We start from the raw sequence: 23,423 nt of genomic DNA on the forward strand, positions 1-23,423 counted from the left end.
AACGAGCAGGCTTATTCAATTCAAATATAACAAGTTGGGAAAGTCAAAATAACTCTGTCAGTCAAGACAATTGTCTCCAAGACCTAACCTAACAGCGTGGATACTTGAAACTTGATTTACCTAAACATGCTCATTGGGATGTGTTAAAATATGTCCATATCCGGTCTACAACCTAATAAACAGCTACAACAAAGATTACGTAGAGATTATTTAAGAATAGAAGGTTAAGTGACCTTTGGTTCGCAAGTCTTTCAATATAACCTAAAAACTGAAAGACGGTCATTACATCTCGCGATATCTAACGAAATTTAAAAAAATTAAAACCAAATACAGTCGGTTCTGTAACATTAACTCTATTTTCAGCTGTAACACTACGTTCAATTTCACTTTCCCCAAATTCAGGACCTTATCCTTACTCTTGCTTTAAGCTTTTGAACTTTACTTAAAACATTTTCTTTCTTCATTTTATAAATATACCACAAAAAAATAAGGTAAAATAGCTGGCTTACCATAAACGCCTTTTTTCCCACAAAATGCAACTTTCAAATTATCACTTCGCGATTTACTGATAAACTACTGACGTTCAAATCTGGTTACGAACTAATTCTAGCGTTTTAAAACAAGGCCTATTTACAACTAGGTGGGCGTATCAACAATTTCCTCTTGTGATGTTTAAAAAATATCCTTAGATTACCAGCATTATAGACCTAGTAGTGTCAATAGGCCAAAAATTAGTTCAAAGTCCATTTTTTTTTCGGTAAAAAAATGGGAAATGAATCATGTTTCTGCTTAGTAGCGATATATAGGTGGCGCTATTTTAAACGGTTTATGTTAGCACGCTTCATTTTGTTCATAGATCCTGATTCCCGACTGAGTTATAGACACTAATAACGTCTCCTATAGGCAATAAGCGGAAACATGGTGCGTTTCACATTTCTTTCCCAAAAAAATAGGACTTTGACGTCATTTTTGGCCTATTGACGTTATTCGGTCTAAAGATACTCTAATCAGCATGATTGCTACCTTTAGTCTTACCATAAGTTCATAAGATATGCTCCATAAGTTTGTCACTGGTTACTGAGAGCTTGTCACTAATTGACGTTGATGAAACGTCATAGATTCTCGTAAAGCGACTCCTGGTGAGGCGCTTTCAAAGACTTAGGACAGACTAAATAGGAAGATGGACGACAAAACCGAGTGTAGTCAGTTCTCGCGTCGTTGTTGAACTAGCTCTCAGTAAGCCTCTAGGATTGTGAAGTATGGGAAGTGTCATACTTATGGAACATAACTTATAAATTTATGGTCTTACTATACAAGGAGTATGAATCGAGGAGTTGAAGCTGTAGCTTATTATGAAATATAAAATGTTCTTGCTTATGTTTTACCATTACCCATCAGAGGTAAAAGGTTACGATGTCAATAGACTTTTTTCAGAAAGGGGTCGCAGAAAATCGTCTGCTCAATGTAGGCTTAGGATAGAACATCCGGCATGTAGATTCAATTACGTCACCAGTCCATGTTGTTTGAAGCCATTTCTAACGTCTTTGTTGTCAACATACAGAATATTCCGTCTTAAGACAACAAGGTGGTCAAACACCAGCCTCTATTTTACCTCCCGACTGTTTATTAATACAAAAAGGTTCTATTTAGTGAATACTAATTTAGAGCGTCTGGTCCAATATTTATAAATATTATAACAATTATACCTCTTCCAATGATATTATTATCCCTATCAAACAAATTTCGGCGTTTTGAAATTTCCCTTAAGCTATTTGAGGATTCTGTACGTCTCATACCCTTCTTTTGAGATAAGAGAACCTATTGTGGCGTCTCTAAAAGGACTCGAGCGTAGGATCTTGGAAAACTTAGAAAAGAGGCAGCCTCGGGTATCATAGCAAATTTCGAACATTTCTCTTTCGCTCGGAGGCTTCTGGCATTTTACTTTAATAGTCCCAAATCCCAAGCAATTATTGTCATAATATTAAATATGAATAAAGGCTTTTATTAGATTAAAGTTTAATTTGAAGCCTCTATAATTATAATTTTGGGTCTTTAATAATAGGGTCCGAAATAAATCGATTAAGGACGATGTTAGATGAGCTCAAATGCAAGATATCGTCCTATAATTTAGTTTAAAGAATAATTAACACATAAATAGAGAAATATTCGTGCTGTAACTGAAAAAATCTTACTAGTAATTTGTACTAGCATGAGTAAATAATATGTTAGCTCCCTATAAGTTACTCAGGCTCCATAGTCGTAATGTATCCAGCGATTTCTTCTCATTTCGCCCGCGCGGGAAAAACATCCGAATGTTGCGCTCTCTCTTGTCGAAAAAAAAAATCTCGCTCGTACGGCTCCTCGACCCTGAGTCGTCGGCTGATTTTTCACCAAGGGAGTGTTTTAGTCGTGAATGTTTATGTTTTAACAATTTAACATTAAATCATGGGGTTTGTGTCAGTACCGAGACAAAAAATGCAGGAACTCAATGCAATTTGCCGATATAGATAAAGAATGCTAAAGATAAGAGTTGTTATTCTGACTTGAAACTAATTATACAACTGAGCTAAATCCAATCCACTTAACTGTTTTCTTAACCGATGCTACTGAGCGAAACATTCGGCTGCTTAAATAGCTCCGATATCATGGGCTAGCTTCCACTACACGCGCGTCCGCGGAAAAACCGGAAAGAAGAGTAAATAAGATTTTCGTTCACGTGGCGGCCGCAGAGCGTCGCATATAATTGGGAAGCCGGCGGCGCGGAAGAAAAAGCTGGAGTATAAAAATGAATTGCGTGAGTAACTTATAGGGAGCTAACATATTATTAACTCATGGTACTAGGGAGAAAAAGAGAAAGTATATGATAAACAAAATTTAACATAAATCACTCGAGTGATATAAAAATTATCAACGAAGATGCCTTAAGAGAAATACATTATATTTGGTACCGTTTTTGCCGAAATTTCAAAACACTTTTCTGGGATTTGAGCGGAAGGAGTGAATATTTGCTACCATCAGACAACTGCTATCTGCTATGGATTTTATATTGTCACTCCATTTACCAATTGCTCTAAAGTCTAACCTCTCAGCAATAAGAAAACATTCTTTCATCAAAAAGTCATTGTGAATCAAATTCAATTAATGTTTGTGGCAGTTGAAAGGTTTGAAAATAATGCACCTATAAAGCGACTTTCTAAAAGAGATTTCCAAAAAGAGAGAATAAACATAGTTGAGTAGACGGCTGAATATTTGTAAAACTTAATTTCTTTACATGTCAGGCAGAGAACTTTAACTTTGGGATAAAAATGGTTTTAGTTCTCTTTACACTCTTAATGAATTCAACCGATCGACAAGAATTCTTAAATGTCTTTTCTACTCCTTTGTACTTTTATTCTTTGGTTGTTTTAAGCATGATCATTAGATAATTTTCCTCAAAGAAAGGTGATAGATTTAAAAAAGTCTCTTTTTCGACTCCTGGATGTCATTGCTCTAAGTGCTAGTGGAATACGAAATCTGTGTCTCTTGTTATTATTGTTTTCCTTGTGATTCTTCTTTTTTTAAAGTTTGTGCGATTTCACGTTTCAACCGGTAATATAAATAACTCTGTTATTTGTGAAAATGGTTTGGAAATGACTTAGATAACCTGGCGTCGAGATTGTCAACAGACATGAAATACTGTTCGCGCTGATGGTTGTAATACGAGACGATATATCGTTCTCAGTGGTCTAGGGTCTCAGGAAATTGGAAATGCTAAGTCCTAGTCATGAATATCATTGTTTAGGTCCATATGCTTATGCCTCTTTGTTTTAATTTCGAAAGTTCATGCGATTTCAAGCTTCAACCAGTAATATGGCTTTCAATCTTATTTGTGGTAAATAGTAAGAAGCGTTTTAGAAAATTTGGTATTTCTATTTCACATACGTGAAATACTGTTCACGCTGATGGTTGTTCAAGACCTAATGTGTTATGTTACATAAGAAGATTAGGGAAATTAACATCCTCGGTTGTAAATACTATGTTTTGGTGCTAGAAAATGTCATTATTTTTCCATGGATGTTATTCGATAAAAGTAGTATGGCATGCAATTTTTTGTTCGTATTACGCAAACGCGATAGCTCCAAAATATCGTAAATTGCACCCATACAAGAGGAGGAAAGTCAAAACACCAAACAGTATCGGAAACACAATGACAACAAATTTTCAATTTTTCAAAAGATTTATCAAAACGTACCATTCTGTCCTTCCGTCGCAACCAAAGCAGCGAGCAATAGCAAACTGGTCCATGATATACTCCTCTTGAAACCGGACATCGTCTCAAAAGTTCCTTAACCGTTCAGTCGTTAAAAGAAAATCTTCAAAGCGACTCTTCCTGAAAGCTTAAGTTCGTGTCCAAAAATCGTCCTGGTTTTTCGTTTTTCCGATAAAACGCAACGTCCTTTCTACACCCGAAAAATTGGTTTTCCTACAACACGCTGCTGTATTACGCGCGAAGTTCGTCTAGAGTGATCCGTCCTCGTGTCGATGGTACAAACGACTGAATGAAAACATTTGGTGTTGTCTCGTACGCTCTCTCCTCTCGTGCGGGAGTTAAGCGGATCAGGAGTGGACTGAGTACGCGCGTTTAGGCGAGCAAATGAGCTTCGGTACTGAAAAGTACTGGTCCAGGACTCCGGGAGTCGAAGCAAGCACATGGACCAGCGCCACAACCACCCGTTCCCTAACCCACAGGGATTCGACCAAAAACGATCGATGGCGAACGTCGCGCCAACGCGTCTCCCATTGGCTGATACCCGTTTTTGAAAAACGCTCACTCTCTCTTTACTTGGACAAACTATCCCAGCAGTGCCTATATTCCTGTCTAAGAAAATGCATTGTTTTAACCATGGATATGAATAAATACTACACATTATGGGTTCCCAACTAGGCCAAAAAACTGGTCACCAAATACCCTCGTGGATGTTGTGAGGTGGCTCTGAATTGAGTCGGAAGTAGCTAAAGACCTCGTGGGGAAAAGGAACTATAGAGTGATGAGTTTGAAATTTTGCCCATGCGCAAAGAGAGAAAATACGAATTTCCCTCTCCCTCACAAGACTGGCGTTGAAGGGTTGGAAGTCATATATTTTTCTGTGCCTAATAAAAATGCCTTGTGGAAGGTAAGGGATGGGGATCCATAATACGAAGTATCTATACATATCCACGAGTTAACATTCCATCTGCGCCTGTTACGTTTCGGCAGCATGACTTTGTCTATAACATTGAAATGAATAATTTGTAGAAATCACAGTTCCCTAGTAATTTCAAAGATTTTATGCATGCCTATCAGAATAAGCAAAGAATATTATAGACGAATTTGTAGGAATGCCAGGAAACGTTATTATCGTACATACTAAACAAGTGGAACAATTTTACAGACGGTTTGTCATACTTGATACTTAAACCAATGTCATTGCAATTAAAATGATACGTTACCATGGCAATTACAAAACCAAATTTATATCCACCATTTATCTGGAACTGTTTACTAAAGATTCTGTAATTACAATTTCCAGTACTGCCTATCATTTACTTAATAAAAGATGTCTTTCAACATCTGAGTGCTTTATTCAGTTATTATTCTCTCTAATGAAGAAAATACAAAAAATAAATTGGGAAAAAATTAATTATTTTTAACGTCAGAATTCAATATCAAAATTCAGACTAAAATGAATGCGACGTTTTTGCTAGGAACTGAAGGAAACGTTTTTCCATTGAAAATACAAACGCACAAAAAAATTGTGAAGTAGTGATCATGACTCATGAGGTCTTCTCTTTATTCCAAGCAGAAAATTTTGGGAGCATTAATTCATGCCACTCACGGAGCAAATGCCGTAAGAACAATTAACTGACCCGCTAATGAGCGTTAATTAATGACGTCAGATACTTCAGTGTTTTGGTTCTGTCCAGTTCCCAATATGAATTTTAATACTGTCCTGAAGTTGGTTAAGACTTTCTACTTTTTATTCGTTTCCTTTTCTGTCATCTGCATAATAGCACACAGTGCCTGTTGATGGGCAGCGCAGAAAGTTCCTCTACTTCTATCTGTGTCGACAACTCCTTCAGCTACTTCTTCCAAGCACCATATTTCTTCATCCTGCATTTTGAGCTACCGTTTTCGTCTCGGTTTTCGTTATCCTAGAGAAAATGCATTTTTCTGTGAATCTCCAAACTCTGTATTCAGATTTTTTTGTCAATTTATTTTTATTAATGTTGTGCGATGAAAACAAATAGAGGTAGAGAACTTCGTGAAGAAATTAAATCCATAGAAAATGTCTGCACTAATGAAATGTAAATGCAGAAAACATTGCAGGACGTTTGACTGTGATCTACTAAAGTGTTTAAAGTTTTAAAATTTAGTGTATGTACCTGAAACATACGCCATTTAACGCAAGGTTCCCACTTGACCGAAAACTTTAACGATGCGTCAAAAAATTGGCTTTTACCAAAAGTATATAGATTAAAAACAACAAAGTACACTTCGTCGAAAGTTTCTCGCGCCGTGTAATATGAGAAGCTCTCTTTGACACCAGAATAGTGTCGACACCCTCTGCATATGATTACCGTGGCACAGGAAACAAGCCGTGAATAGGTTCACGTCATCGTCACTCGGAGAGGTAAAAACAAAACGTGCTTTCATTTGCAATATTTTAAATAGGCCCAAATGTTGACGCTGTGGCTTCGTTTCTCCAAAACACGCATGCTTTCAGAATTCTAACTAAATTAAAATGTAACTAATTAACTTTTCGTCTTTCTGATTTGTAACTTGAAAAATTTCCGGACAAAGGATGGAGGTTTGAAATGGAACCAACCGACAATGTATCACTTACGTACAAATTGAGATGTAAGGGTTTTAAGAAACGTATTTGAGTCCAGCTGGTCGTGTACTTTGAGTGGGGGATTAGATAGAACTTTTGGCGGTTAAACTCCGTATTAGATATCATCAACCTTTATTCTTGGTTGTCTTATTCAAATATTCCTTTCATGAAGTGCCAAATTAAAGTACGATGCCAAGTACGCAAAGACTCATTAGTGATATATCTATATATCTATAGCTCATGGAAGAAAGGAGATTTGTATTTGCCATAATCTACTTCAAGTCTACAACTCTTCACTCATCGTCTGGTTTGTCGTTCAATAGCAGAATGAAACATAACGAGCATTCTTTCGACGCCGAAAGGCTACACTAGCTTTGACCAAACGCCAATTTGGGGATAATGGCTTACTCCCAAATCATCTCTTTTATTTTTCGCTCTTGGGCTGGCTCAGATCGGCAAAAATCGCGTCTAATCAACGAACAGGATACTGTACCTGATTGCAATTTTTCTATTGAGGACGCACCTTACGTTGCGACCTTTTTTCTCTATCAACATTGAACGGAAAACTTCAGGTAACAAATCATTATACCTTAAAGCATGATGCTTAAAGGGACTGTAAAGAGGGCATCGGCGAGTGGGTAAAAGTTATTTGAAATACGTCATAGGCACGTGACCGAGGAGAGGTGTGGTTCAATGAAGCTTAGTTCGTTTTATTTTGAAAACTACCACTTCATGGAATTGGCGCTGCAATCTCACGAAAAACAAGGACTAGATGTCCAGTTCCACTCCATGAGGAGTCTTTGTATCATGGCATCACGTGATGTCTGTGACGTATTTCAAATAATTTTTGCCCACCCTCATATGCCTTCTTTGCAGTTCCTTTAAAAAAACTGCCTTTTTCTGAATATAAAAGAAAAAATATTAATAAATAATTTAAATTATCATTTAATTAGCCTTAAAAACGAGGATTACTGTATGGCCATTGGTTTAGTGGCGTCTGCTAGCCCGAACCTCTTACCTCTACGGGATTGGTTGAATTCTCACAGGCTGAGAGAGAGGTAAGGGCTAGCAGACGCCACTAAACCAATGGTGGCACAGTAGTCCTCGTTTTTAAAACTATTTAAATGCTAATTATTTTGTAATAAGAGATCATATTTTTTTTAATATTTTTCCTTTTATATTTAGAAAAAAGCCGTTCTTTTAAGGTATAACGAAGAAGTGATATCTAGTTTATTAGGGAGAAGGTATAAATTCGCCACATTTCCTGCTTTATCTCCGGTCCAAACGTAGGTCCGGAGTTAATCCCCGCCTCTAAATTACAACCACCATATCTGGTTCTTGAAAACTCACGTCAGCGCGACGCGTATGACGAAAATTACGTATTTTCCGACTGAGGAGAGGCGAAATAGCTCGGCATCCTTTTACGTCCCCCTTTGTATTTTGAAAGGGGGACTGGGACTATGGCGCGCGAATACTTAGGCATCTTATACCTTCTCCCTAATGAACTAGATATCACTTCTTGGTATAATGTTATGTTAGCTGACCTTTTCCTTAAGAAAAAATTAATTTTGACCCCACTGGAGTCGCTGGTCATAAATGGGAAATTTGGTCATGGTCTTTTGAGTAATAACTTCAGCTCATTTAGAGCACGAAAAACGTAAAATTCGGGATCTGAATTCTATAACATAAACAAAATCCCTTCTTAACTCAGTAAAAAAATCAATACTCTGAATTTTAAAAGTCAACTTCCATTCTTTTCAACTACATCGACGTCTTGTACCAAAGAAAGCAGCGCTTGCCATCTGATGGAGATTTCTTGAGTCTACAATTTCTTGTAAAAAAAGAAAAGAGACACCATCCAGTGACATTAGCTGTCACGACTCAGTCAGGATCCATAGAAAAGAACACGAGGCTCAGGAAATTGGATTCCGGGGTTTGAATAATATATTCGACCCCCAAAAACACTCAATAACCATAGACTCGGGTTTTTTTTCTGTTACCCCCATCTACGGATTTCTTTTTCTTACACATTGGTTTCTTATCTAAGCCGTTTAGGAGATTGTTTTTTCTTTCTTTCTTCTGGTTCTCTTATAGATAAATGTGAAATCCTAGTTCTATTATTCGTAGACAAGAAAATATTTCACCAGGAATATGATCTGAGTCTTTTTAAACGGTATCGTTCCTTTCAACCGAATTCCCAATGGACCGAAATCCCATTCGACCGAATATCCCGCAATGATTTTAGATTTCCAGCCCAATGGCTATATTCCCGATGGACCGAAATCCCAATCGTCCGAATATGCCCCTAAAAAATACATTTCTGATATAACTTGAAACACTGTAGCCGTCAGCGATTCGGTGGTGTAGTGGATACGATGTTGGACTGCGAAGCGATAGGTTGTTGGTTCGAATCTCCGAAAGGTATGTTAGTAATATTAAAAGTAAATGTTTCGTGATACTTATTAAAACGCTCACTTTCATTCCTTTCAAGGCAAGAGATATATAGAATTAATAAACAAATTGTGCTTAAAATGAAGTACAGTCTTAATGGTAGTTCCATCAATGTCTTTAAATTTTAAATTAAAATTTTAATATTTTGGTTTCGGGTGGGTTGGGTTAGGTTAGGTTAAGTTAGGTTAGCATAGGTTAGTATAGGTTAGGTTAGGTTAGGTTAGGTTAGGTTAGGTTAGGTTAGGTTAGTTTAGGTTTGGTTTGGTTTGATTCCAATAATTCGTTGACACCTTTTCCAAAATATGCTCCTTTTAATTAGCTACCACCTTTTCCAAAATATTATCCCTTTAAATAGCTACCACCTTTTCCAAAACATTCTCCTATTAATTAGCTGCCACCTTTTATAAAAGATTTTCCTATTAATTAGCTGCCACCTTTTTCAAAATATTCTCCTATTAATTAGCTGCAACCTTTTCCAAAACATTCTCTTACTAATTAGCTACCACATTTTCCAAAATATTCTCCTTTTAACTAGCTACCACCTTTTCCAAAATATTCTCCTTTTAATTAGCTACCACCTTTTCCAAAACATTCTCCTATTAATTAGCTGCCACCTTTTCCAAAATATTCTCCTATTAATTAGCTGCAACCTTTTCCAAAACATTCTCCTACTAATTAGCTGCTACATTTTCCAAAATATTCTCCTTTTAATTAGCTACCACCTTTTCTAAAATATTCTCCAATTAATTAGCTGCCACCTTTTCCAAAAGATTTTCCTATTAATTAGCTGCCACCTTTTCCAAAATATTCTCCTATTAATTAGCTGCCACCTTTTCCAAAATATTCTCCAATTAATTATCTGACATCTTTTCCAAAATATTTCTATTATTGCTCGTGGTAAGAGGCGGGCTTTTAATACTCATATAAATAATCTTTTTACCTCCAAACAAGGTTGGGTTGGGTTAGGTTAGGTTAGGTTAGGTTACGTTTGGTTAGGTTAGGTTAGGTTAGGTTAGGCTAGGGTAGGTGAGGTTCGCCGTAATTAAAACGTAGTTTAAATAAGTGCAGTAATACATTTTCAACTCACATTTATTTTAACAATAATAAGTTGTGAAATTAAAAATATATTTAATGCAAAACCACACAGTATGTCTTCTTCCAGTTCAATAGAATTTCGGTCCAATGGGACTATAATAAAACCGCACCTTTGGCTACGTTCGGTCGAATGGGACCCCAAAAAAAAAACCCCTTCTGTCGAATGGGAATTCGGTTCAATGGGACCAAAGCTTTTAAACTAGGATTCAAATTGTATTCTAAAATACTGATGAAAATAATAAATACACAAATTGCTGGTGATCCTTGGAACGTTGGTTATTACACTAACACTCGTAGCTGAAAACGGTAATTGGAAGATGCTTTAAAACGGGCTCGACTGTGTGGGTCGAATCCGAGAAAATAACAAGAAGTTGAGTCAGGGCCCGATTAAGCAATTTTGAAATCGGTGGCTGAGATATGCGCCCCCTTAAGCCGGGAAAAATGGAACAGCAAATTTTGCTCCCTAGGGGGATTAGTTAACTCAATGCGCCCCCAACAAGCCTTGCGCCCGGGGGCTGGCTCTGAGTTCACTTCACAGTTTCCACTTCCGGTCAGTCATCTTCGTCAGTCGTCCTTCTACATTCCACAAAGAAAATGGCTGTAATCTAGCTTTCTTCAAAGAATACAGCTAAAAATAAAAATGGTGTTACAAAATATTGACATAATAAAGGCCGATTCTATATTTCTTGTTCAGCAAAACAAACTTTACTCAAGAATTCACAGATGTTTTGCCTTGTCTAGTTTAGCTAACACAAGCAAAAGAGTACGCCAATCAGTTGGTCATACCTTATTGATCTACCATTTGCTCTAAATCCTTTTTGACTTGGAATATCAGGGTTGTAGGGAACAGAACCATCGCGTATTTCCTTCTTTACTTTAACAAGTCCAGAGGATAGATTTAAACTCTAGCTTTGAGACTAAGTAGACGTTTATTTAAGCATCACAAAATATATTTAAGACTTTACCGAAACAATTTAACTGTACTTTACAAGGTCTATCAAAGTTTTTCGGATTCTAGAAGTATGTCTTTCCTATTTTAATTCGTTTACACACTCAGGTATTTCATGTTGTAACGTTTAGGTGGAGTGTAATTAGATCTGATTTTAATATTTAATATTTAAAGTTAGAATTTACCAGATAATTTACAAATGCATTGATTTCGCTAAGCCTACGTCAAAAGCTCAAAACAGGACTATAGGCTTGATTTCTTCAGACCCAAGTTCACCTAAATGAAGCATTGTGACGTGGTTTGACTATTGATTAAAGCCTCAGGGATTTAGTTAAAAACATGATATTTCTGAAAACTAATTTACTCTAAAAGATTGCGGCAACAGCGAGCCCTAGAAGTTGCTGTCGATAGTTACGAAATAGGAGTTTGGTTCTATACCGGCTGTATTCATTTGGAACAAGATTACTTTTCGAAGTGGTAATATCGTGCATGCTATTTCCGACAACTATCTCATTAAGATTTACACTATGATTTATATCTATATAAACGTTATAATCCTCCGTGAAAACGTTTTCATGCGCACTTTATAAATGTTATTTTACAATTTACGCTATTTAGCGTTGTGGTTGAATAAGATTTAGCAATCTCTCAAGTGCGCTTGCCAATTTCTCTTTGTTGCCACAGTTTCGCTAGAAAATTTAAAGGTAAATTACATGAATCTAATGAAGTTTATTGCGTGTTAAATTCTACTAATGTTAAAATGTCATGTCATCTAAACCAGCCAATAACAGAGTGACACGATAATTAATGTGGAAACCGCGAGAAGTAGATCGGAGAGATAGCAGTTATGAAAAGAGTTTCGTGTGAGACAGATGTTTGTGGCCTCACTTTAACTAACTTTTATCCAAGTCATAAAGACACTCTTTTAAGTTTTAGAAAGCTTGACTTCATTTTACAAGACATGTCTTCTAGCTATTGCCATTAATTCTCTCCCAAGACTCGATATAAATTTTGTACACTTGCAGGAAAACTATTTACTCTTAAAATACCAGACAAGCTATAAAAGTCGCCATTCATTACTTTAAAAATAAATCAAAATTTTCAACGACAATCTGACAATTTCTTCAAATGTAACTAAATTTAACTTGAAATTTAAAGCATCTAGAGTTACACTGCAATTTTTATAAACAGTGCTTTATTAATTTCTCAAAATTATATTACCCTATTGTCCGTAATTTATATTAATTAAAGAACATTAATCCCAATACTATTTAAATAATTAAAAAAATTACGATCTGACATAAATCGGCAAATTAAAGACCCTAAATTTTAAATTACTGACTTTTAAAACACTCATTGCGAGTGGTTAAGTATTTTCACTTTTGAATCTTGACGTTTCACGACAACCAATATGTTATTTTCAAATGTAACCTTGAGAATGGCCCTTAACAAGGTAAGATTTCAAATTAAAATTTTAATGTTATTTTCGACAATTACCATTAAAGCAATTATAAAAATACTCGCGTTGCTTCAGAAAATACCAAATTTACCATTCTCAGTTTGGAAACTTAAAAAAAGTTGCTCTGATTTCAGAAATACATCTTAGCAAATACGGGCGAATTCAACTTAAAATCCATTTCAAAAAAATTTTCAATTGTGGCTGAGTTTTTAACGATTTTCCCCAGCAAAAGGTAAATGAGAACAGTAATTAAATAATTATTATAAATTTAAAATGATTTCGACTAATTTTAGAAATAAGCTTGAATTAATTCCTGACGCCCGAAATCTTGTAAGTTAAATCCTAATTTTGCGTTATTCTTTATATTTCTTTCTAATTATCCTGTAATTATCAGAGAAGTATTATATACTTCTGTACGTACTGATCGATATTTAACGCAGTTTGGACGACAACTAGCTAAGCTAACTGGGTATTTTAAAGAAGTGGTAACCAGGAAGAGTTTCGTCCCTAAATAGACACAAAACACTAACAGTCTTTGGGCTGTCCCGCGGGCGTGGGAGACATCTACTCGATATTGTTTTTTTGAAACAAATTAATTTAAAAAGCTTTTAAATATAATTAAACAATGCTTACCTAAACGGGTCTATAATAGAACGTTCTTAACGGGCTTAATGGCCAGGGGATCGTCTCGGACCCAACCTTGAGGAACACAACGAAACAACTTCGAAAACCTTTCTTTAGTGTTACCAGAAGTAGGATAAGGGACTCTCTTATCCTACTTCTGGTCTGACTGATATCAACCATTCAACTTGATTTAACATGATTAATTAATTAACGTTCATTCATCATCCGCGCAAACCCAGACCGTCTAAGTTACGTATGATTACCTATTTTTAGAACGCTGATTTAAGATACGACATGACTGACTCTTGGTACGGAATGCATCATATCAAAGAATATAAGAATGGTTATCAACTAGGACCGGCCACTGACTTCATTTACTACTCGTTTCTGGTGAAGTATTTTCGACCAGAAGATAACGTCACCAGAATATGTCGGATTGCCAACAATTCAGTATGATATAACAATTACAAACACGTTCCTTAAAATTAAAATGGAAATTAAATTATAGGCTTGGTTCATTTTGTTCCTGTGCGCTCTTTTCGTCACTTTGAAATGGAGTAAAATGCCTCAATTGGAAACAAACCTTGGAAAAAAGATTAAAAAAATAGGCAAGTAATCCTCTTTTATCTAATGGCTAAAATTGTACTTTAATATGTTATTCTTTAAACGAAGGTGATTTCATATTGAAACCTACATGTTTTTGGGGCATTGCTACCTTGTTTTGCACCTCAATAACTAAAGCCAATATGTCAACGTACCACGTTTACCAATCATCCCCAAAAATTTACACGCTCGACGACTTGGTGAAGGAGCCGAGCATAAATGTCATCATTCAAGATGACTCTTACATTAATCGCTACTTCCAAGTATGTCAAGTAAAATAAAGCCTTGAAATACCGTAGTAAATTACAATGTTATGGTGTCAAGTTACGAGTAGAATAAAGTGGGTCTATTGGGGACGCGACCAATCAGTGCCTCTTACATTGACTTAATGCGTAGCGCACGCGCACGCTCGTGAAATAAAGCTAATTACATGTGTGGCTAATTAGTTTTGTTAGGGGCCAAAGTTTGGGAACTCATATCTCCGTAACTGCGTGTTATGAAAATACAGCAGTTATTCAAAATTAACTTTTCCGCAATCGAAAAAGAAAAACAATTCACATGGAAAAGTGTGTCATACATTTATAATCGACCAAAAGATGTGTCTTTGGGAAACACTGTTTTAGAAAAACATAACATTTGTCAACGTTTGCCCGCTCAATTTCTCCTTACTCTTATTTTTAACTTTCAGAAACACTACAAGGCTTTTTTCGACGATTACCAGGCAAAGGGTGGGTTTAAGAAATGGAAAGCTTTAAAGGTTCCAGAACATGACATATTCAAAGGAGAAGGAAATACCGCCTACGTATCTTGGTGTGAGACAATGCGTCATCATTGTACGTACTACAAGTACCTTGGCGGAGTCAACTTTGGAGAAATATTTCTGCTCAAATCCGTCTCCTATCTCATTCCGAAAAATTCCTCCTTGGAAGGCAGAGAAATATTCGTTCAAAGGTAACAAAATAAGTCCTAAAATTTTATGATTTAACAGCCAACTAAATGAATAAAAATCTAAGCATACTTAAAAGCGTTTCAAATAATTTGACAGACTGCAAAGTTACATGGAAACTGGACATTATCGTCGTGCCCAAGACCTGCAATACAAGAAGACTTGCACTCAGTATGACATCAACAAAGACAAAATCATCAAGAATTTGACCTCTAACCTTGCGAGTCTGAGTTGTGTTTTCGGATATCTTATTTTCCTGTACATTTTATCCATCTTACTTCTTTTGGTCGAAATTGGCGTAAATCACATCAATAAACCCATCAGTCTGGAATATGTCAATGAAAATTTAACCCCGGCAGAAAATAGCAATGTTTATAAACACAGACCCAAATCGAGGGATTTTTTCAAATGAAGTCATTGTTAATATAACTTGGTCACTTCGAATAAGGACTTGTTAACTCTAACTACGTACTCTTCTACCATTGATTAGGACTAACTAAATTCAACAGGGCCGGCGGAATCAAATCACTGTTTTACTTTAATAATTTTATGTGCGCATCGAAATATTAAAATAACATAAAAGATACATGGGTAGCTGTGCCAGCGACTAGAAAGAGAGAGCGAATGCAATTGTAAACTCCACCCCATTGGAATGACCACAGAAAGTCTAAGTGATATTATCTATAGACCAAGTAGCGTCAATAGGCCAAAAATGACGTCATAGTCCTTTTTATAGGAATGAGGAACGCAACACGCTTATTTTTATTATTGGTGGAGCTTTTACTGTCTCCAATTCAGTTCACAACATGAATATCACCAATGAGCGGAAACAGTTCGGGTTGCCTATTCCTTTGTCGAAATAATAGGAATTCACGTCAATTTTTGCCTATTGATGCAACTTGGTATATGGACACTCTAGTCTCAACTATTGATGTCGTCAACCTTCTTGTACGTTCCGATACTGAGAGTTGCGTACTCCCTTTTTTAGATAGAAAAGGTCTATGGTCTACCCCATCGAGAAAAAGTATTACTCGCGGACTGATCACTGTATTTACAGAAGTCCTTGACCTACGATTCTGAAAATATTTTTGTAGATTTATGTTTAAGAAAAAAATAATGTTTAAAAAATAATAATATTTAAAAAAAAATGGATTGGGCGGTTACTTGAAAATATAAATCAGTATGGATTAAAACTTGGCTGAAGAAGGACCGCGGTCCGAAAGCTCCCGATATATTTTTAGTTTGTAAATAAACTTTTAATTTCAACTATTTCCATGAAGTTTCAGTTCCCTATTTAAATAAACCAAAAGATATGAAGACTTTTAAATACTTTAGTGATACTCTTTCTCATTCATATATTAAATCTTTAACTATTATTACTACATAGGCCTCCTCGCCTACAACGATTTTGCACTAAAAAGCAGGTCATACCTAATTATGAAAGTAACTGTAATTATTGTTTATTAGCTCTCATGTATTACGATTTATATATAGCAAAACACAGGGATTTTAAGGTAGATCTATAAAATCCTATTCTATGTAAAACAAACCATGTATTAATTTATCGTATTGTTAACTTTGTGATATTAAACACAATAAATATAATGTTGTAAAACACAATAAATATAATGTTGGAAAACACAGTAAATATAATGTTGGAAAACACAATAAATATAATGTTGTAAAACACAATAAATATAATGTTGGAAAACACAGTAAATATAATGTTGTAAAACACAATAAATATAATGTTGTAAAACACAATAAATATAATGTTGCAAAACACAATAAATATAATGTTGCAAAACACAATAAATATAATGTCACAAAACACAATAAATATAATGTCACAAAACACAATAAATATAATGTTGGAAAACACAATGTAATGCTGAAAAACACAATAAATGTAATGCTGCAAAACACAATAAATGTAATGTTGCAAATCACAATATATGTAATGTTGCAAATAAAATTGGAAATTTTCTGCAACTTTGGCAAATATAACTGTACGTTTCTTAAATTTAAAAACGACCTTAAATGAAAAGCTCGTGTTTAGATTTGGCACCTCTCTTTTTTAATTTAGAACAATTAATTTTAAGTAATTATCTTTGCTTTTCATATTTCGAATTAGATACCCTGACTTACGTCATTTTACTTTGAATATAATAATGCTGTACAAACGTCGTTTTACCATAGGTACACTCAAGGAAACAGTGACTCCTGAACGTAATCTTGTTTTACGGGGGATAGAAGGACTTAAAACTAGAACAAGTTGGGAAAACCAAAATATTACCTCTCCGAGTCAAGAGGTCTACTACTACAAACTTATTTACCTAGATATGGAATTATTTCTCTTTTTTTGAAGTAAAATTTATGAAATATTGAAGCAGTATTCCAAGCATAGCGAATATACAGTAAAGCAGACGACATTTTACATCCAATAAGAATAAATCTCGGACACATGGAAATCAGTCAATGGGGAAAAGAACAGGAAATGAAGTCTACGCTTCAGCTGTTTACCGTTTATTCTGATAGCTACATTCACAACTGGTTTGCAGTGTAAACACTATCGTCTCGTCTCACCTCAACAATATTCTTAGTTTGCCAACATGAATGTTAATGTTAAATAACACCAAAGCTAAATTGTAGCTAGACGCACTAATAGTCAATGCGCACCATAAAGAGAATAAAAAGTCTGTAGCTATTACCCGTTTATCATTAGCCCTTTTACTATTCTAATTGCCACCATGATCTTTTCTTCTATTATAAAATCTCAACCTGATTATTTAAGAGTGTATTTAACTTTCGGTTCACTCTGAACCGTTAATGTCTCTCCATTATAGACTCGAAAATCAAAGCCCAAAGTTTACTTCACCTCAGGCCTCAATTATTTACTCTTTGTTTCACTAAGCCTATTGCGGATAATACTTGATATACCCGCTGGAGTCTAGGTCTTAGTTTTCTTCATGAAATCACTAAATCAAGGATTATTCTATATACAGATGTAGTAAAGCTTAAGTAATATATAAACAGCCATTTCAAATAACAATATTAAAAAAAATCTTTGGAATATCAAAATGAAACAGAGCTTTAAAGCTACAAAAGTATTAAACGCATCATAATTACGAAAAATACTTCCACATATTCACTTTATATTATGGAAAAAGGGATTAGTAAGGTTCTGTATGATTTCTTAACACATCAACACAAGGCTAACTGCTAACGCGACGCACTAGTGTAACAATGGACGGAAACACACAGACAAAAACATAAACTTCTACTTTACTCTTTCCGTATTAATTCTGAGTTGAGAAACAGGATTATCTCGAATACTAAGACAAGGAAGGATTATAAAATATGAAACATGGAGTGGAAGCTGTATCCTTATTACTCAGTTTTTTATTAACTAACGTTATCATTACTTGTCCGATATTAGCTTTGCAAAAGAGTTTCCGTGGTTTGTAATACTCGCTCTATATTGACTATGAAATGTGTATGGTGTTTCGACTTCATACGCAATCTTCATTACTCGTCCTATATAAAATTTGACTAGAAATTTTTGATTGATAGAGGTTTTTCTTAAACAATTTCTTAAATTTATTTGATATTAATTATTATCTTCGTCAGATATTTGCTTTAGTTATACTTACATCGTTTTAAGAAACTTTATTCGTAATATCGTTTGAACTTAAACTATTATTTTGGTTTCCCCGCTAGCGTACTGCCTTTGCCAAAGTTTTGGAAATCTAGGGTATATATAGCAATCGTCTCCCAGTAAATAATAAGAAAGTACGCAATTGCGAAAACCTTCGGTGGTGATCCCACCTTAGGGAGGCTAGACGTTTCTCGTAACCCTAGCTGATCGCCGCGTGTATCTTAACCCCAACGATGATGATGGAGATAAATAATAAGAAAATGCGCATTTGCGAAAACCTTTGGTGGTGATCCCACCTTAGGGAGGCTAGACGTTTCTCGTAACCCTAGCTGATCGCCGCGTAAATCTTAACCATAACAGCGATAATAGAGTAGAAGCTAGTGTTGCAGATTAATGTCTATGTGGTATTGATGAAAGACCAGTTGATGGTGATGTTAGAAGCCAATGTTGCAGATTGGTGTCTATGTGGTATAGACGGAAGACTAGTGCATGGTGGTGTTAGAGACCATGAAGTAGGGACAGTTTTCCGAATTTCTGTGAACTGCGAACGCAGTCCGGAAACTAACAATACGTTTGCTCCGATTTCCCAACTGCGAACGCGGTGACAGACACACACACACACCCACACACACACACACACACAGACACACACGTTGAGTGTAATACCTCTCCGTGACATACGTCACTCGGAGAGGTAAAAACTGTTTGGAAAATTCTTCCACCTTAAACCCCAATTTTGATTTTTGAGGAGAGCGAAGAGTGCCATTAGATCTGACTTTAATTTTTAAATTTAAGATTCATGAGATAATTTACTAATGCACTGATTTCGCTAAGCCTACGTCAAAAGTTCAAAACACGACTAAATACTTGATTTCGTCAGACCCATGAAAGGCCACGTAAATGAAGCATTGTGATATGGTTTGACTATTGATTAAAGCATCAGAGATTTAGTTAATAACATATTTCTGAAAACTAATTTCCTCTAAAAGATTGCGGCAACAGCGGGCCATAGAGGTTGCTGTTGATAGTTACGAAATGGGAGGAGTTTGGTTCTATACCGGCTGTATTTATTTGGAACAAGATTAGTTTTCAAAGTAGGAATATCGTGTTATTTCTGACAACTATCTCATCAAAAATTTCAACTCGGATTTATATCTATATAAAAGTTATATTCCTGATAATTAAGGAAAAGATAATTACTTTCATTCGAGCAAACGTTTTCATGCGCACTTTATAGATGTTATTTTACATTTTACGCTATTTAGCGTTGTGGTTGGATAAGATTTAACGATCTCTCAAGTGCGCTTGCCAATTTCTCTTTGTTGCCACAGTTTCGCTAGAAAATGTAAAAGCAATTACATGAATCTAATGAAGCTTTTTGCGTGTTAAATTCTACTAATGTTAAAATGTCATGTCATCTAAACCAGCCAATAACAGAGTGACACGATAATTAATGTGGAAACCGCGAGAAGTAGATCGGAGAGATAGCAGTTATGAAAAGTGTTTCGTGTGAGACAGATGTTTGTGACCTCACTTTAATAAACTTTTATCCAAGCCATAAAGACACTCTATTAAGTTTTAAAAAGCTTGACTTCATTTTACAAGACATTGCCATTAATTCTCTCACAAGACTCGATATAAATTCATACACTTGCAGGAAAAATATTTTATCTTAAAATACCAGACAAGTTAAAAAGTCGCCATTCATTACTTTAAAAATAATTCAAAATTTTCAACGACAATCTGACAATTTCTTCAAATGTAACTAAATTTAACTTGAAATTTAAAGCATCTAGAGTTACACTGCAATTTTTATAAACAGTGCTTTATTAATTTCTCAAAATTATATTACCCTATTGTCCGTAATTTATATTAATTAACGAACATTAATCCCAATACTATTTAAATAATTAAAAAAATTACGATCTGACATAAATCGGCAATTTAAAGACCCTAAATTTTAAATTACTGACTTTTAAAACACTCATTGCGAGTGGTTAAGTATTTTCACTTTTGAATCTTGACGTTTTACGACAACCAATATGTTATTTTCAAATGTAACCTTGAGAATGGCCCTTAACAAGGTGAGATTTCAAAATAAAATTTTTATATTATTTTCGGCAATTATCATTAAAGCAATAACAATACTCGCGTTGCTTGAAAAAATACCAAATTTACCATTCTCTTGCTTGGAAACTTAAAAAAAATTGCTCTGATTTCAGAAATACATTTTAGCAAATACGGGCGAATTCAATTTAAAATCCATTTCAAAACAACTGTCAATTGTGGCTGAGTTTTTAACGATTTTCCCCAGAAAAAGGTAAATGAGAACAGTAATTAAATAATTATTATAAATTTTAAATAATATCGACTAATTTTAGAAATAAGCTTGAATTAATTCCTGATGCCCGAAATCTTGTAAGTTAAATCCTAATTTTGTGTTATACTTTGTACTGATTGATGTTTTACGCAATATGTGGTATACAACGAGCTAAGCTACCTGGGTATTTTAAAGAAATGTTAAACAGTGAGAGTAAAGTTCTAGGTGTTTACCTATTTTTAGAACGCTGATTTGAGATACGACACGACTGACTTTTGGTACGGAATACGTTATAACAAAGAATATAAGAATGGTTATCAACTTGGACCGGCCACTCGCTTCGATTATTACTCGTTTCTGGTAAAATATTTTCGCCCAGAAGACTTTAACGTCACCAGAATGTTTCGGATTCCCACTATTGGAGTATGCGATTGCAATTATAAACATGTCCATTAAAATTAAAATCGAAATTAAATTATAGGCTTGGTTCATATTGTTCCTGGGCGCACTTCTCATTATTCTTAAACAGATTAAATTGCCTCAATTGGAAACAAACCGTGGAAAAAAGATTAAAAAACTAGGCAAGAAATCCATTTTCATCTCATCAATTACTTGTACAATATAGTAAACAACTAAAATTTTACTTTAATATGTTAAAGGTGATTTCATATTGAAACCTACATGTATTTTGGGCATTGCAATCCAGTTTTTCATGTCAATAACTAAAGCCAATGTGTCATCGTACCACGTTTACCAATCATCCCCAAAAATTTACACGCTCGACGACTTGGTGAAGGAGCCGAGCATAAATGTCATCATTCAAGATAGCGGCTACATTAATCGCTACTTCGAAGTATGTCATTATTCCTTTAAAGGGAAAATTAAAGCCCTGAAATACCTTAGTAGAAAAACAAAATTATAGTTTCAAGTTACAAAAAGAAAGAATTAACGATTCACATGGAAAGGAATTTCATAGATATATAATCGATCAAAAGACGTGAAATACCAAGAAGCGATATCTAGCTTACTAGGGAGAAGGTATAAATTCGCCACATTTCTAGCTTTATCCAAACGTAGGTCCGGAGTTAATCCCCGCCTCTAAATTACAACCAGCATCTCATTGGTTCTTGAAAACTCACGTCAGCGCGACGCGAATGACGAGAATTACGTATTTTCCGACTGAGGAGAGGCGAAATGCCCGCCTCCTTTTACGTCCCACCTTATATTTTGAAAGGGGGACTGGGAATATGGCGCGCGAATACTTCGGCATCTTACCACTTCTCCCTAGTAAACTAGATATCGCTTCTTGGTAATACGCTTTTAGAAACACTGTTTTAAAACTACTTAAAATTTGTCATCGTGTGCCCCCATTCCTTTTGGAAAAGTCTGTTTCAATGAGTCAATTTCTCTTTTCTCATATTTTAAACTTTCAGAAACACTTCAAGGAATTTTTCGCGAATTACCAGGCAAAGGGTGGTTTTAAGAAATGGAAAGCTTTAAAGGTGCCAAATTATAACATATTCAAAGGAGAAGGAAACACCGCCTTCGTGGCCTATTTTGGGACACTGCGTCATCACTGTACGTACTACAAGCACCTTGGCGGAGTCAACTTTGGAGAAATATTCCTGCTTAACCCCATCTCCTATCTCATTCCGAAAAATTCCTCCTTGGAGGGCAGAGAAATTTTCGTTCAAAGGTATATACACAAGTCCCAAATTTTCTGCTTAGGCATACATTTTAACTTTTTAACAGTTTACTTAAAAGCTCTTTAAATAATTTGACAGACTGCAAAGTTACATGGAAACTGGACATGATCATCGTGCCCAAGACCTGCAATTCAAGAAGACTTGCACTCAGTATGACATCAACAAATACCAAATCGTCAAGAATTTGACCTCTGACCTGGCGAGTTTGAGTCGGGCTTTCGTATATCTTATTTTCCTGTACATTTTATGCTTTTTACTTCTTTTGGTCGAACTTGGCGTAAATCACGTGAAAAAACCCATCAGTCTGGAAAAGAAAGTCAAAGATAAGCAGAACCCGATAGAAAATAGCAAAAAGCATAAATACCGACCCAAAACGAGTGAAATATTCCATTGAAGGCATTGCTAATTTAACTTCGAATAAGAACTTGTTAACTCTAACTACACACTCTGCTACCATCGATTAGGGCTCACTAAATTCAACTGAACCGGCGGAATCATAACACTGATTTAATTGGCATCGAAATATAAAAATAACTTAAACGAAGCATCTAATAAGTTATGGTCTTTCTCCATAAATATATTTAATCTTTTATACTATTTTGACTTCATTCAACTCCTTGCCTTAAACGATTTTGCTGTAGAAAGCAGGTCACACCTAATTATTCATACCACCTAATAAAATAACTGTAATTATTGTTATTAACTTTATTGTAGAAGGATTTATATTAAGCATAACTATATATGATAGATGTATAAAATCC

General features: G+C 35.2%; 4 protein-coding genes and 1 long non-coding RNA gene across 6 annotated transcripts in view; 3 read left to right on the top strand and 2 right to left on the bottom strand.

Annotated features, from left to right (window-relative positions):
* Positions 1-4,913, bottom strand: part of LOC149713512 (uncharacterized) — a 158,913-nt gene extending 154,000 nt beyond the window's left edge. For both annotated transcript variants that reach the window (XM_089848892.1, XM_089848884.1), the window contains exon 1: positions 4,232-4,913. In XM_089848892.1, coding sequence (XP_089705018.1) covers positions 4,232-4,310 — 79 coding nt within the window. In that variant the 5' untranslated portion in view covers positions 4,311-4,913. The remainder of the gene's footprint in view (positions 1-4,231) is intronic.
* A 3,997-nt stretch (positions 4,914-8,910) lies between these two features.
* Positions 8,911-10,591, bottom strand: LOC149713520 (uncharacterized). The gene is made up of 2 exons (XR_016369125.1): positions 10,390-10,591; positions 8,911-9,156 (listed from the first exon to the last, which is right to left on the bottom strand). It is a non-coding gene; the product is annotated as an uncharacterized LOC149713520 (long non-coding RNA).
* Positions 10,592-12,634: 2,043 nt separating this feature from the next.
* On the top strand, positions 12,635-15,567 carry LOC149713521 (uncharacterized). Its single transcript, XM_089843892.1, has 8 exons — positions 12,635-12,799; positions 12,940-13,037; positions 13,099-13,135; positions 13,703-13,879; positions 13,938-14,037; positions 14,102-14,295; positions 14,721-14,983; positions 15,078-15,567. Exons 1-8 carry the CDS (start codon positions 12,758-12,760, stop codon positions 15,388-15,390), a joined length of 1,224 nt encoding a protein of 407 aa, XP_089700018.1. The 5' UTR covers positions 12,635-12,757; the 3' UTR covers positions 15,391-15,567.
* Positions 15,568-20,705: 5,138 nt separating this feature from the next.
* On the top strand, positions 20,706-21,418 carry LOC149713522 (uncharacterized). The gene is made up of 4 exons (XM_089849550.1): positions 20,706-20,720; positions 20,859-20,956; positions 21,018-21,054; positions 21,200-21,418. Exons 1-4 carry the CDS (start codon positions 20,706-20,708, stop codon positions 21,410-21,412), a joined length of 363 nt encoding a protein of 120 aa, XP_089705676.1. The 3' UTR covers positions 21,413-21,418.
* Positions 21,419-21,668: 250 nt separating this feature from the next.
* Positions 21,669-23,306, top strand: LOC149713523 (uncharacterized). Its single transcript, XM_089848925.1, has 3 exons — positions 21,669-21,809; positions 22,390-22,652; positions 22,741-23,306. Exons 1-3 carry the CDS (start codon positions 21,669-21,671, stop codon positions 23,054-23,056), a joined length of 720 nt encoding a protein of 239 aa, XP_089705051.1. The 3' UTR covers positions 23,057-23,306.
* The last annotated feature ends 117 nt before the right edge of the window (positions 23,307-23,423 follow it).

The sequence above is a fragment of the Phalangium opilio genome, unplaced genomic scaffold, assembly GCF_054372755.1.
Source record: "Phalangium opilio isolate 3A_F unplaced genomic scaffold, DU_Popi_V2 ptg000009l_1, whole genome shotgun sequence".
In the NCBI taxonomy this organism is placed as follows: domain Eukaryota; kingdom Metazoa; phylum Arthropoda; class Arachnida; order Opiliones; family Phalangiidae; genus Phalangium; species Phalangium opilio.